The 14,352-nt window shown below is 56.7% G+C and overlaps 7 protein-coding genes across 7 annotated transcripts in view; 4 read left to right on the forward strand and 3 right to left on the reverse strand.

Moving 5' to 3' along the window:
• CHGG_04905 (uncharacterized protein) overlaps positions 1–1,028 on the forward strand; it is a gene marked incomplete at both ends in the record, with an annotated part of 6,372 nt that extends 5,344 nt beyond the window's left edge. The window contains one exon of the mRNA XM_001224118.1: positions 100–1,028. Coding sequence (XP_001224119.1) covers positions 100–1,028 — 929 coding nt within the window. The remainder of the gene's footprint in view (positions 1–99) is intronic.
• Positions 1,029–1,293: 265 nt separating this feature from the next.
• Positions 1,294–2,273, reverse strand: CHGG_04906 (uncharacterized protein; the record flags this gene model as incomplete). Its single annotated transcript, XM_001224119.1, has 2 exons — positions 1,294–2,103; positions 2,208–2,273. 2 exons carry the CDS (start codon positions 2,271–2,273, stop codon positions 1,294–1,296), a joined length of 876 nt encoding a protein of 291 aa, XP_001224120.1.
• Positions 2,274–2,860: 587 nt separating this feature from the next.
• On the reverse strand, positions 2,861–3,870 carry CHGG_04907 (uncharacterized protein; the record flags this gene model as incomplete). The annotated part of the gene is made up of 2 exons (XM_001224120.1): positions 2,861–3,696; positions 3,798–3,870. 2 exons carry the CDS (start codon positions 3,868–3,870, stop codon positions 2,861–2,863), a joined length of 909 nt encoding a protein of 302 aa, XP_001224121.1.
• A 605-nt stretch (positions 3,871–4,475) lies between these two features.
• On the forward strand, positions 4,476–5,668 carry CHGG_04908 (uncharacterized protein; the record flags this gene model as incomplete). Its single annotated transcript, XM_001224121.1, has 4 exons — positions 4,476–4,591; positions 4,655–4,915; positions 5,073–5,424; positions 5,489–5,668. 4 exons carry the CDS (start codon positions 4,476–4,478, stop codon positions 5,666–5,668), a joined length of 909 nt encoding a protein of 302 aa, XP_001224122.1.
• A 1,135-nt stretch (positions 5,669–6,803) lies between these two features.
• Positions 6,804–8,041, reverse strand: CHGG_04909 (uncharacterized protein; the record flags this gene model as incomplete). The annotated part of the gene is made up of 2 exons (XM_001224122.1): positions 6,804–7,652; positions 8,036–8,041. The coding sequence occupies 2 exons, from the start codon at positions 8,039–8,041 to the stop codon at positions 6,804–6,806; spliced, it is 855 nt and encodes a 284-aa protein (XP_001224123.1).
• Positions 8,042–9,372: 1,331 nt separating this feature from the next.
• Positions 9,373–10,345, forward strand: CHGG_04910 (uncharacterized protein; the record flags this gene model as incomplete). The annotated part of the gene is made up of 4 exons (XM_001224123.1): positions 9,373–9,627; positions 9,715–9,833; positions 9,928–10,166; positions 10,230–10,345. 4 exons carry the CDS (start codon positions 9,373–9,375, stop codon positions 10,343–10,345), a joined length of 729 nt encoding a protein of 242 aa, XP_001224124.1.
• A 392-nt stretch (positions 10,346–10,737) lies between these two features.
• On the forward strand, positions 10,738–13,383 carry CHGG_04911 (uncharacterized protein; the record flags this gene model as incomplete). The annotated part of the gene is made up of 8 exons (XM_001224124.1): positions 10,738–10,873; positions 11,172–11,865; positions 11,922–11,997; positions 12,052–12,299; positions 12,373–12,450; positions 12,514–12,653; positions 12,788–13,004; positions 13,314–13,383. 8 exons carry the CDS (start codon positions 10,738–10,740, stop codon positions 13,381–13,383), a joined length of 1,659 nt encoding a protein of 552 aa, XP_001224125.1.
• Positions 13,384–14,352: the final 969 nt, after the last annotated feature.

The raw sequence follows: 14,352 nt of genomic DNA on the forward strand, positions 1-14,352 counted from the left end.
CCTTCCCCTTCCCAACCCCCTTCTCAAACCCAACTCCCCCCAACCTAAACCCACCTCTCCCCAGCCTAAACTCAACCCGCCACTCAACGAACGAAGCAGTATGCACCCTCAGCCCCTGCCACGAGGAAATGACCCCCGTCACGCCCGCCGCGACTGCGACAGACTATTTCTCGTGTGGCTCGGAGTCGGGATCGGCCAGGTCAGGGTCGTTGCTGAGTCCGTTGTCGCCGTGTTTTGAGCCGGGGTTGGGGTTTGTGGTTGTGGATGGGGAGGGGGAGGGGGAGGGTGTGGAGGGGGTGGGAGTGGTTGTGGAGGAGAGGGTTGTGGAGATTGGGGGGGTTGGGGAGGGGGGGTATGAGGAGGGTATGGGCGGTGAGGGTACTAGTGGTGAAGGTGTGTGTGGTGAAGGTGTGCGTGGTGAGGTGGCGGGTGAGGGGGCAGGGATGGAGAACGAGGTTGGTGGGGAGGTTGATAGGGAAATAAACGGGGAGGTGAATGGGGTTGAGGTCAGGGTCGGAGAAGGAGAAGGTGTGGAAGACGGCGCGGTGTATGAGGGGAGGATGGATAATGAGGAGGTGATGGGAGAGGGGTTAGAAAATGAAGAGGAGACTGGGGCGATGGTGGAAGAGGGGAAAGGGGAGGCTTTGATTTGGGTACAGCTCGTCGACGAGCCGGTTGCAGCCGGGCCGAGGCAGGGCGAGGTTGGTGACGGGGAAAGGGAACGGCTAGGGGTCGACAACGGGGAAGGGGGATCCGGTTCCACCGCGGGGAAGGAGACCGAGCGCAGGGCGGCCAGTAACAACGAGACCAACGGTGTAAATGCTGTCGATGACAACAGAGACAGCGACAGTCCCTCCAAATGGGACTCTGACGCGGAGGACACGCTGGCGTGGAGGGATAAGCTGCGCAGGGTCTCGCTTTATCTGCCAAAGTCACTCAAGGCGAAGGACAAGCGGTTGAGCTTACCTTATTCCAAGAATATGTGGTCGAGGTCACGCAGGGGCAGTTTACAGTCGACGGCTGGCTAGGAGGCGGGCAATAATGTATGGTATCATGAACCTAAGATTGATTCATCCCATCTATATGCTCATGGAAGGGGAGCAGATTCGTTGATGGGTTTCATGGTATTTATCTGGTTAATCTGAATACCTACCTATCTACCTAGAGCGCTCCGGGGTCTCTTGAGACTTAATTCACAGAAGGCTTAGTGAAACGCCCCTCGCAAGGAGAGTGTGACGAGACTTGAATTGCGGCCAGCCCAGTAAACCCCACCCCTAATCCTGCTTACTTACTCTACTCTCCTTTCACCCTTGCCAGAAGCTCGCCCATGATCTTACCACCGGTCCAGTACCTCTCCCCCACTGCAATTTCCTGCCAGTATTCCGACTCATATATCGAGCCCTTAATAGCATATGCCACGTAAAAGTATTGCAGGTGATCGGGCTTGATCGTAGTCTCTTTGACCGGGTTCCCCTTTGCGTCTCGCATAATCAGACCAAACTCCCCCGCCTCGAAAGCATCCTCATCCAACACGAGCAGCCACGCCGAGCCCATCACTGCATACCGCATTATTAAGTCCTCATACTCCTCATCATCAACCCCCTCCCCCGGCTTCTTGTGCATTGCCGCAAAGTTCCTCACCGTCTCAACATGCCAGTCGGTGAACCGGCGATCCGGCACCCGCGCCGCCAGCTCCGGCAGCAGCGTGTACACCCGTTGCCAGTCATCCCCAACATCAAACAGCGCCGGGTCATCCAGCACGGAGTGCCACTCATCCTCAGGCTGGATCTGGGACCCCTCGCACTCATCCAGATCCAGCCAATCCCGAAGCTTAGCGTCATCGGCAGCACCGCCGCCATAATACGTTCTGAGGATTAACCACTGATGGAAGCCGCTGTTCGGCACCACGTAGCTGGCGGCGATGCAGCGCAGCTTCTGTGGCCGCCACGGTGCTAGGATCTCTGCGATCTCGGCCTCTGTGGGTATGCGAGACGGCGGGGATGCCAACAGCTCCGGGTCGAGTACGTCCTCGTCGATGTACGCCGCTAACAGCGCAGCGCGTTGCTCGTCGGGGTTGAGCTTGGATGAGGGGTCCCATTTGCGCTGGGAGAGTGGGGGGGGTGTTAGTGGTGATTACGGTTAGGTCGTCGGATGGGGAGGAGAAGGTGGCGGCGGAGGAGGGCCAACTAGTTGAAATAGATACTCACAATCAAGTATTGCTCTACTGGGAGAACACCCCACGCAGGCGGTTCTGTCTCATTGCTAGTGCTCATTTTGCCGTTGAGTGAATAGAGTCGACGACGCCGAGGGTTCGAACTCTACGAGGGGCGAGATAAATATGGAAGCCGTGGTGTTTTGCGTGGCTGAGAAAGAAGTTTAAGGGGTTGGAAACGGCATGAATGGGTCTTTTAAACACCCGGCGTGGTTGCCTGGGAACCTGCGTTCCTTTTGGGGCCCATTCTCAAGTGCATACCCCTATTCTCGAATCATTAAAAAGTCATGCACCGGGTTACACCACCGTTACTATCACGTCGATCTGACTCAACACATAATGAAAGTGTGAACATTATATTTAGACAGCTTCAGGCTCCAGATATCTAAGTTTCCAGCCCAGTGCTTAAAACTCTGAATTTGAGATTTACGACCAAAACATAACGGAAACCGACGGTTAAGCCCGCTATTCCTAGACATCCAAAAGTCCAAAGTTCTTTGAGGTCTAGTCGCCTCAAGACCTCGGGACCGAATAGCCACTACCAACCCCCGGACCCGCCACACAAACAAGGGAAGAAGGAAGCTTTGTCTCATCGTCCAACATGGCCTCCAGCACAGCACAAAAGAACACACGAGATGAGGTATGGTATCAAGCAAACTCACCAAACTGCCCATCATCAAAGCCCAGCTGCTGAGCGCTAAGCCTCTTCTGGGCCCTGACCTCCCGCGCGCTCGGCGGCGGCGGCGGCGGCAGGGCAAACGACGCCAGGCTCTGCCCCCCCTCCCCCTCCTTCTTCTCGCCCTGCGAGTCCGACCTGCCCGCGCGGCGCCCAAACCTCGTCCCCGCCAGGTTCACGGTAATCGTCTCCCCCTCCTTCAAACTCAAGTCCCTCTTCTCCTCCCCGGCCCCCAACCCCCCCAACAAATTCCCCCCAGCACCAACACCACCACCACCATTCCCCCCACCACCACCCAACGCACCTCCCCCCGATCCCACCCCACCCCCAGCCCCCGGAGGCGCCCAACCCAACGCCCTCCCCGCCTCCTGCAGCGCAACGCCAAAATCAAACGCCTCACTACGCTCCTCGAACCCCACCCCCAGCGTGGCCTTGTGGCCCGAGGCCGGGTCCCGCACCCGCAGGGCAAAGAAGCGCGAGCTGTCGGTGGTGGGCTCGACGGCGGCGGCGGCGGTGTACGGGGCGGCGGCGAAGAGCGAGCCTGTGGACGGGTCTTCGAGCAGGATGTCGACTTTGAGGTGTTGCGGGGCGTCGTCGGCGTCGGTTTGAGGGGGGGTTGGTGGTTCGGGGGTGGTGGATTCGGGGGTGGGTTGGGATGGGGAGGAGGTGAAGGAAGTTTCGAGGACGCGGAGGCGCGCGGTGAAGATGTGGTTGCGTGGGTCGGTGGTCCAGGAGGCGGCGGCGTAGCCTGCTGTGGTGGAGACGGCGTCGCGCGGGAGGGAGTAGACGTGCACTTTGTTGGTTATGTCTGGGTTGGTTGTTAGCGGGTTAGGTATGCTATTTGGAGGGTATTGCAATTAAACTTTAGGGAGGACAGAGGGAAAGGTAAGCGAGAGAAACAAGTCTTACGGAGAATGCGTACAATCGCGTCGGGGGGAAGAGGACGGCCCGTCGCCGGGTCCATGATCGCTGAAGGGTCCATCCTGCGTTGTGTTGTTTTCCCGTTTACCTGAGCGAAGTGATCCTGAGAGTCAAGCACGGCAAAGTAAAGTAATTCCAAGGTCAGGTAATTCTGAGCTTTACCGCCCCGGCACTCGACCGGGGATGCAATGTGCCGGCTCCTGGTGGGGAGTCGGATCGGTGCCTGCTTCACTGCCCGAACAACCCCGCCATGCCCCTCCCACGGTACCCCACCGAGCGGAACTGCGGGGCATCAAGATAAAAGGGCGGTGTGTTCCGGCAGAATGCCTCGAGCTCGAGTCAATTGAGCCTTGAGTCACAAGCCAGAACTGGGACAAATGCTGTGATCAGACGAATCAACTTGGTGGCGTATTACCATATCAACACAAAATACTCGCCTTGGGGTCAAACGCTCGGTGCTCAGATAACCCAACCTCCACAATCAAACTTCTTCTCTCCATCACCCCGACTCATCTCTCCATCGCCCAGATTCCGTATTCTTTACCCCGCGGTTCCTCTATCAACTATAAAGACGCCCACCATCGACCCTACAGTTTGAGCAAGTGCATGCTGTGCCGAAATCGGCCTCCTACTTTTGGAGTTTCACTCTTTTTCACAACCAATACCATGGCGGCCGACAACTCGTCACAACCAGCACCAGCTTCAGGGGCTGCAACTCAACTTCCTGTTCGATCAAGTCCCACATCCAACCCCACGCATCGTGAGGATGGGGCGGCATTTGAGTGAGCACGGCTCTAGCTTCGGGTTACACTTTGTTAAATCAAATCTGTGCTAACAAGCGGCAGCATCGTCCGTACCTATCGCGACCTCCTCAACTCCGACCGTGAGCTCACGATGGGCGTCGCTGCCATCGAGTCCCTCATCGAACTGCTCCGGGAAACATCCTCTTCGACCGCCATGGAGCTTGTCGAAATTGTCAAAAAAGAAAAGGCCAAGCTCCTCGCTTCGGCCCCCAATCCACTCCCGCTGCTAGCCGGGGCCGATCTGTTCGAGCAATACCTGCTGCGATCGCTTAGAGGGCCGACCGCAACAACTACGTCGAGCGGGTCTGACCGTGTGCTCAGCTTCGAGGAGACTCGCCAACATCTGCTCGACAACAAAGACCTCTTTGCCCAACGTGCCAAGGCTGACCGGGACAGTATTGCCATATGGGGTAGCCGGTACGTCTCAGACAGCTGCGTGGTACTCACGGCGGGGGGCCAGCCGGACGGTGACCAAGATCCTGCTCCGGGCGGCGGCCGACCAGAGCAAGCACTTTAAGGTCATCTACATCGTCGACGGGCACAACAAGCGCAGCGACGTGGCCGTGGCGCAGCTGCGCGAGGCCGGGCTCGAGGTCGAGACCATCTCGCCCCACAAGGTGGCCTACGTGCTCGGGAACCAGAAGCAGATCAACCTGGTGCTTTGGTGGGTCACCGAGGTGGTGATGCAGAACGGCGGTATCATCTCGGGCATGGGCACGGCGCAGCTCGCGCACCTGACCAAGACGGTCAAGGGGGGCATCAAGCGCTTTTACGTTGCCATCGATAGGTACAAGATGTGCCGTAAGACACGGGTGAGTTCCGTCATGGTAAAACGCGTCGGCTTACGCCCGAGAGTCATGCAACAACATCGGGCAGCTCGGTGTCAAGCCGGTCGTGGGCTCGAGGTCATCCTACACGTGCCCAGAATTGGTCGACGTGGTTACGGATCTGATCGAGGTAGACTACGCGGACCAGGAGCTTATTGATGGTATCATCACCGAGCAGGGCGTTAAGATGACGTCGCAGATCTGGGAGATGGTGGATAACTACATCTGAAGGAGGAGAAAGAGCATCTGGCGGGCGAGCGAGCGAGGGGGGCAATATGGTTGCCTACTTGTTTGCCTTTTCTTTCCCCTCGTTCAGAGTATAGACTGCCCAATTTGAGCTAAATGGCGTCAAGCGAGGTAGCATGATTTGGCGTTTTGGTTCGGGAAAAGGGGGGTTAGGTTAAAGGGGAGTCGGATGGGAGAGGTCCTGCGTGTTGTAGCTTGTTTATTTCCGACAATATCATCTGCCGTTGCAAGTGCGAGTACTGGGGCTCTCCGAGTCTGTCTATCTTCTATCTCGAGCCTGTACACATCGGATTCAGTCAATTCGGGGAACGTGGCAGCCCGCGGCCCACGACTGCTCCGCAACAACGGCTCCCATGCAACCCCACCGCCGAGGACGTGGGTGGGCGCCGGCCCTCCGGGCGTGGGGTGTTGGATCCCATTGGCCCAGATGACGTCGACGATGGCCTGCATGGCCCTGCAAGGGGTCCATTCAGGAAAGCCACGACAGCTCCAAGCGCACCGAAGCATCCTCAACACCCATCAGCTCAGCTCATGCTGCGGCTTATAATGAAGTGAGCAAGACTCCTCGTATAATTTCCAAGGTTCTTGCATCGTCTCGTCACCCCCTGGCCCCACACACAAAGCAACCCGTTGAGCGATTTCAAATCGTGCACTTGGACGGATTTATCATGCATCTCCGGGGTTGGCGGTGCTGGGTTTCTTTCGCGTTCGCGTCTCGAGGAAGGGATCTCGGCAAGCAACCCACACCGTGCTCCTCCTTTTCATCTCCATCAACGCGGGGTCTCCCGAGGCCGAGAGGGGTAAGAGGAGGGGTTCTCGGCGTCATTGGTCTGCCGATGATTTGTTGGGGGGATGTTTGCTCCGTTCAAATTGATGCATCGGCCGGCGTGATCCGGGTTCCTGTTGGCTGGATCTTTTCGTCAATTGTGGTCCGTACAATCCAACCGTCTCCCAAGCGCTTCGCCCGGACCAGCTCGACCGGGTGCTTGGTTTGCTCTGTCCAGACTACCTGGTAGTCTTTTCCAAAGCTCGAGAAGTTCGGCGCAATCTTTGCACACGAGAACTGTTCTTCCCGTATCTTGTAACTGGGTAGGCGCCGCCAGTATGCGGTGGGTGGTTTACCCCACCGCTGAGTGGCTATCGATGATCTTCGTCTCCTTGGCGCTGGGGTATTCCGGGTCTTTGCGTGCGGCGATGTCCCGACACATGTCATATACGACGTAGATGCCATCGGTACGCCCAGACGGATTCAGCCTCGCCACTACCACGAACCCGGTCTCAGCCCAGCCCTCTATATACGATGAATATGCCCGTTCCTCGTTGCTATCCAACCAGGGACCCTCTCGTCCGTTGGTACGTCCGGTATATTCGAGGTCCCCGAGCTGGAAGAACGTAAAGCCAGGCGCATCTACGTCGGCATCGGCGCTCTCGACCGATCGCGTCGATATCTCGGACGGATTGCCAGGTCCGTCACATGGAGGTTGGCATGGCTTGACGGTTAAGTTCACGCCGAGAAAATAAGACGGCAGCAGTGAATCACAAGACGACGCGGACGGCTCGGACCACTCGGACCACTGGGACATGTCGAACAGCGAGGCCACATCATCCTCCAGTAGATGGGGTCGGAGCTCCCAAGGATGTACGATAAGACGGTAAATGATGGGACCGTCGAATCCGATCGGGATTAAGACACCCATTGATTTGATCAACTTATAGCAAGCTTTGCTGCTGTGAAAGTTCATCGAATCGACCTGTCGGGCGAATTCCTCAGCTGTCAACTGGAGATCGCCTACCGGATATCTCGCGCCTTTGTAAAGCGCTTCGAGCTCTTCGGGATCCCTATTCGCCTGCAGACGGCTGAAGATGATACTTGCTGTATTGAAATCCTGCCCCCGTATCTGATCGCGGAGGCCTGGAAGCCTGTCCGACGGCGACCACGGCATGTCAAGGTCAATGTCAAGGAGAGACTGGAACACGGTTGTCCTTTACGACGGCTACCGAATAGAACTCAACTTCAACCTCGATGTGGCACTTGATGCATTGATATTTTGTAGTTAAATAACAGAAGTGCCTGGCAATGGCATTGGCTGATAGACAAAAAGACGTCGTTCTGTTACCGCTACTCGCAAAGTGAGATCACAATTTTGCCCTATGCTGTCACTCTCTAACATTGGACTTACTGCTTCGGCCACACAAGGTCAAAGGTAGAATGCGGTTGAGAGGGAACCGCGGGTTAATCTTTTGGAAGGTACTAAGGTACTCCTTTGATACCCTCTTATCCATTTGGCATTGTTGGACAGTACCTACGTAGATGTTTGTTCCTGAGACACTAGGATATCAAGACACGTACATGCATGATGGGACTTCAGAGCTAGGCCAGCCTTGTTTGTATCAAAGATATACTTACTGGGTTGTTAGACGTTTTATTCTCTTGTTTGTCATGATTGTTCTTTCGCTTGTTGGGTCACCCAGACTCCGGTTCCTCCCCTTCACGCTTCCAGGCCAGGCTCAGGTCCAGGGCCACTAGCCTGGGATGCGGCGGCACAAGCACTGACGCCCACACCCACTCCAGGTGCCACTCAAGCCGCTCCACCCACCGAGAGATGCGCGAGTTAGCCGCCCCACCAGGGAGCTTAAGCCGGGCGTGGGGTCGCTGGCACTCACCAACCCGATCCTCTCCTGTGATTTGTCCCTTGCATCATCAACTCCCACTCCCATCAGCACGCCCGCGATGCTCGTGGTCATTCCATGACAAAAGGATTTCAGCCGTTCCATGCAGTCGCTCACCAGACTTGCCGTGGGGCCTGCATCCGTTTCTGAATTTGTTCTGGAATGGAACCGGATGGTTGAGGGTGCTCCACGGTGTCATCAGCATGGATAGAGACGAACGCGGATCCATATTCCCAGACCCCCAAGCAATGCTGTTTCCGGGGGGGCAGATTACTCAACTCTCGGCGATAAATATGGGAGGTAACTGACCTAATCCAGGGCTTTCCATGCCAGGGCTTGAGAGGTCTGTCAGGAAGGTACCTAACTGCCCTGGCATGACCTGACTGTTCCTTTTGTTCCAGCCCGGTTACACACTGGAGGCAGGTACGCAGGTAGGTAGTCCTGCCCCTCTAGGGTTTCCTTTGGCAAACTCTTCAATCATCTCATCTCCTTGGTCACTTCCATCCCTCTGCGACCGCCTTTGATCTGTTTCGGAATTAACAACTACGGCAACCTATTCAATTGAAATCTAGCAGCGGGTCTGCTATTACCAACCCGCGGGGTCTAAAAATAACGGCACCCCTCTGACGTGAACGGCACTGGCTTCCAAGGTCCTCGAGCGTGTCCACAATCGGTACCTGGATTCCAGCGCCCTAGCATATACATTGCGGGTACATGTACTAGAACATGGGATCGACCACAGTCTTACCCGTGCACGCGTTCTGGTGGGTGAGAGGCGATGTACACATACAACCGGAAGGTCCTCCCTCCCGAGGTCACTGCCCTGACTTATAGGGAGGGTAGCTGGCCCAGAGGAGTAGTCCCATCGCCCCATCTTTGTTTTCCAAGTTTCCCCGTCGGTACTTGAGTCCTACATCCAAAACAATTAGCTATATAGCATAGCTTTCGCCATTCCAGTTTGTCCAAGCCCTCAGATCATACCTAGCTCTCAACAGCCAGTCCCGCGAGAGACAAAACATGCCTGTCGTCCAAGAAGCCACCGTGACGCCACAAGGCGCCATGCCCCGCCTGGGGGCCATCAAGGAGAAGCAGGGGATGTCAGATCTTCACACCGCTGTCCACCCAAAGCTCGACATCATTGACATTCGCCGTGCCGCGGTCGAGCTCAACCTCAAGACCGAGGTGCTGTCCTCGTTTCACAAAGAGGATGGGCCCAGGAAGCTCCCCACCCTCCTACTCTACGATGAGAGGGGCCTGCAGTTGTTTGAGAAAGTGAGGCGTTCCTCGAGCCCTCCCTTTGGGTCCCGGCTTCTCAGGGGTGGCGTGTTCACCCCACGCTAACTCGAACCCCTACGCCAGATCACATACCTGGACGAGTACTACCTGACCAATGACGAGATCGAGGTGCTCACGTCGGATGCCGCCGACATTGTCAAGGGTATCCCGTCAGGGGCTATGATCATTGAGCTCGGCAGCGGGTCAGTGACAGACGTGCCAACACACCCCGGATGCGGCACCCGCATGGTAGTCGTTAAGTGACCGTGACCGTGATCGACTAACCTCCCTATCCAGCAACCTCCGGAAAGTGAACCTGCTTCTGCAGGCACTCGAAGACGCAGCCAAGAATATCGACTACTACGCATTGGACCTCTCCCAGCAAGAACTTGAACGTACCCTTGCCCAGCTACCCTCCTACAAGCACGTCCGCGCCCACGGACTGCTCGGGACCTACGATGACGGCCAAGCTTGGCTCAAGAACCCGGCCATTGCCTCGCGCCAAAAGTGCATCATGAGCCTCGGATCCAGTGTTGGTGAGTTAGTTGTCGTGTGACCCAGAGCCCCCCCCCCCTGCCCACCTGACACGACTCTTGCAGGCAACTTTGACCGGGGCGATGCCGCCGCCTTTCTCAAGGGCTTTGCCGATGTCCTTGGCCCCGGCGACACCATGCTCATTGGCATGGATGCTTGTGACGACCCGGCTAGGGTGTAGTAAGTAGTGTTGATGAACGCCCAGCTACTCTCAAACCGTCGGGACACTAACAGAGAGTTAGCCACGCGTATAATGGTATGTATTCATGGACTGTGACTTGCGCGTATTGACTCTGACCGTTTCAACACATTAAAGACAAGGAGGGCGTCACCCATCAGTATGCCAACCACTTCAAACCCCCTGCAGCATTTAACATGCCAGTAGATGATGGGTTCATGTGACCGGGCGCTGACGAATCCAGATTTATCCTGAATGGTCTCCGTCATGCCAACAGGGTTCTCGGGGAGACGGCCTTCGTCGAGAACGACTGGCGCGTCATTGGCGAGTATGTGTACGACGCCGAGGGCGGCCGGCACCAGGCCTTCTATGCCCCGGTGCGTGACACGACCGTCATGGGCGAGCGGGTCCAACCCCACGAGCGGATTCAGGTCGAACAGAGCCTCAAGTACTCGGCTGCAGAATCCGAAAAGCTCTGGAAGCTTTCCGGTATGACAGAAATTGCCCAATGGAGGCACCGCAAGGAATACGGTGAGTACCTTGTTTTTTCCATTACCCTCTAAAAAAGGGGTTTCACCTGCGGCATCTCCCTTTTGAGCCAGCCACATCACTTTTCCGAGACGCACCCCACGCCTTTTGGTCGCACGGGGCCTGTCACACGACCCGGCTTATAAGTGAACCATGGCGGCGTTGTCGTCAATGGCTTATTGGTGGCTGCCGGCCTGCGGGGTCGGCACTGCGGCCCCCTCCGGGGGGAACCCTACCTCTCGGGACCCCCTTATCTGAACCGTTTGGGAACCATTTCAACTGACGTGATCGCGCCTTGGAGCCCTTCATATGCTCGCCAAACCGAAAATGGCATTCAGCCTTATTCCTTCCGTCTACGCCCGCACCGCACTCCCGTCCCTCGAGGACTGGGAGGGCCTGTGGGCTGCTTGGGACGTTGTCACCCGTGACATGCTGCCTCCCGAAGAGTTCCTCGGGAAGCCTATCAAGCTCCGCAACGCATGCATCTTTTATCTGGGCCACATCCCCACCTTTCTCGACATCCAGCTCAGCAAGACCACCAACACGCCGCCCACCGATCCGGCCCAGTACTACACCATCTTTGAGCGCGGCATCGACCCGGACGTCGACAACCCGGAGCTGTGCCACGCCCACTCCGAGGTCCCGGACGAGTGGCCGCCCGTCGACGAGATCCGCGCTTACCAGGGCCGGGTACGCGCCCGCCTGCAGGGACTCTACGCCGACGGCATCGCCGCTATCCCCCGCCATGTCGGCCGCGCCATCTGGGTCGGTTTTGAGCATGAGGCCATGCACCTCGAGACCCTGCTGTACATGATGCTCCAGAGCGATAGGACCCGCCCGCCCCCGTCTGTTCCCGTGCCGGACTTTGAGAAGCTCGCGGTCAAGGCCCGTGCGGAAAGGGTTCCCAACGAGTGGTTTGATGTTCCCGAGCAACAAATCGTCATTGGGTTGGATGATCCGGAGGATGGGACTGACGTTGATGTTAACTATGGCTGGTGAGTTGTTCTGGCGGGACCGTTTGATGGTGTTTGTTGCTGATGATGGTGGCTAGGGACAATGAGAAGCCCGTGAGACAGGCCAAGGTCAATGCCTTCCAGGCTCAGGGCAGGCCTATCAGCAACGAGGAGGTAGGTATTCCTGAAGCTGTCAGGGTCCGTAGTGCGGGTGGCTGACTTTATCAGTATGCGCAATACATGTACAGCTCTCACATCGCCAAGGTCCCGGCCTCATGGGCTCAAGACCCCAACGCGTCGGCGGAGGAGAAGGCAGCTAACGGCACCGAGACTAACGGCCATACTAACGGCGGCACTAACGGCGCAGCTGGTGGTGCTAACGTCGCCCTCCCCGAGTCTTTCCTCAACGGCAAGGCCGTCCGCACCGTCTACGGGCTGGTGCCCCTGAAGCACGCCCTCGACTGGCCCGTGTTTGCGTCCTACGACGAGCTGGCCGGTTGCGCCGCGTGGATGGGCGGGCGCATCCCCGACCTTTGAGGAAGCCCGCAGCGTCTACACCTACGCCGAAGCCCTCAAGAAGAAGCAGGCCGAGAACCAGCTTGGAAAGACGGTTCCGGCCGTGAACAGGTGAGTCGTGGTTTTTCTTGTGAATAATCTTTTAGGAAACGAAGTGGTGCTGACGGCGGAAAGCCATCTCTGTAACAACGGCATCGAGATCTCGCCCCCGGCCACCCCGCCTGGCGTCAGCAGCGCTGCTGAAGCCGAGGCCAGCGTCCAAGAATCGCCCTTTGTCGAGTTGGATGGCACGAATATCGGCTTCCGCCACTGGCGTATGTGGAGTTCCTGTCTTCCTTTTCCCTGTTATGGCATGCCCTCGAGCTATCACCTCACTCTCAAAGCACCGCGTCACACCGCCCTTCCTTTTACCCAAGCAGCAAATAAACTAACATGACCCCCCAAATAGACCCCACCCCCGTCACCTCCCGCGGTAACCAGCTGGCGGGCCAGGCCGGCATGGGCGGCGTGTGGGAGTGGACCAGCAGCGCGTTGCGGCCGTGGGAGGGATTCGAGCCCATGCCGCTTTACCCCGGGTACACGGCCGACTTTTTTGACGAGAAGCACAATATTGTGTTGGGCGGGTCGTGGGCGACGCATCCGAGGATTGCGGGGAGGCGGAGCTTGTGAGTCTGAGTCCTTTTTGAGTTTCTACTTTTCTATCTGGTGTTTTGAACCTCTTCCCTCTTTTCTCCTCTCTCTCCTCTCCCTCGTTCACTTCTTCCTCCTGGCTCGCTCTTTCACTTCTCTCTCCTATCTTGCCATACATCAATACTGCTATAATGGTCTATTCGGGTTCAGATTATACGATTCTTGTTTCTCCACGATGTTATATTTCGCTGCTCCCCCCCTCCAAGGCCCTCTAGCCTTTTCTATTCTATCCTTCAACTCTTCCATCAAAGCAAAAGACCCACTTACTGACACTCGCCTCATAGTGTCAACTGGTACCAGCGCAACTACCCCTACGCCTGGGTTGGTGCAAGGCTCGTGCGGGATGTTGAGTGAGGGCTTCGTGTAGGAAAAGTGTTCAGTACCACATTCATTATCTGAAGCGCAGTTGAGTATCGCCTGGGTTGGCTCTGGCGACACAGTTTGGATGAGAGCCAGTTAAATAACAGCGTTGGCTTCTTTCTTTCTCCTTTTTGTTGTGCTGTATCGAGAGAGCTCACCCTTTTTTTGCTCCGCTCCGGACTAGTTGTTTACCTACACTCCTTCACTACCTGGAAGTATCACGGCGAAGAATTGATAATGAACGGAGACTTTGAGGGAGGTCTGTTCACTTGAACAGCGTTCTCCGTTAAGTCAGGGTGCGACGACTGATATGAATAGTCTTTGGAACGTGATACCCCGTTGCAACCGGTGTCAAGGGTCATGTTAAGGGCCATGACTATGGAGCGGGGAACATAATCGTATTTCCTAAACGGAAGCAAGCTGCTCGGAATCGAGATACTCCTCAGTAAGACGGCATCCATATGCATCCCAGCACTTTGAGCGATTGGAGGGGAAGGCCATGTTTGACAGTCGGGGATGGTCGGCTCCGCTCGGACTGTCGGAGACTTTGTCGTCGCCCGGGATAAGCTTGAAACAACACCTTGATCCTAGCTGATACGCCTATGTAGGACCAAGTACCCCAACAAATCAGCCAGCCTCACGTGAACCCGCGACCTCGTTTTCCCATTTGGGGTTAGAACCCCAACACGTTTGTTCCCGGCGCGTCCAACGAAACGTGACGTGTCCTACGCATTGCGGGGTTACCGGACGAAAGAGGCTGACCGAGTAGGACTTTGGACCCTGGGGCCGGGAATCCTCCAGTCGGGAGCCGCTCAGATCCGAATACTCGTGTAAATAAGCGAACCTGCATCCTCGAGATGTTCTCCCTTTCCCCAAGTCAGCGCCCCTCTCGTATTTGACTCTGGCCTTCAAGCAACATTCCCCACCCCCGGATATCTCCCCCCCTATATATCTAGCTCCCCC

This window comes from Chaetomium globosum, genomic scaffold (assembly GCF_000143365.1).
Source record: "Chaetomium globosum CBS 148.51 scaffold_4 genomic scaffold, whole genome shotgun sequence".
NCBI lineage: Eukaryota > Fungi > Ascomycota > Sordariomycetes > Sordariales > Chaetomiaceae > Chaetomium > Chaetomium globosum.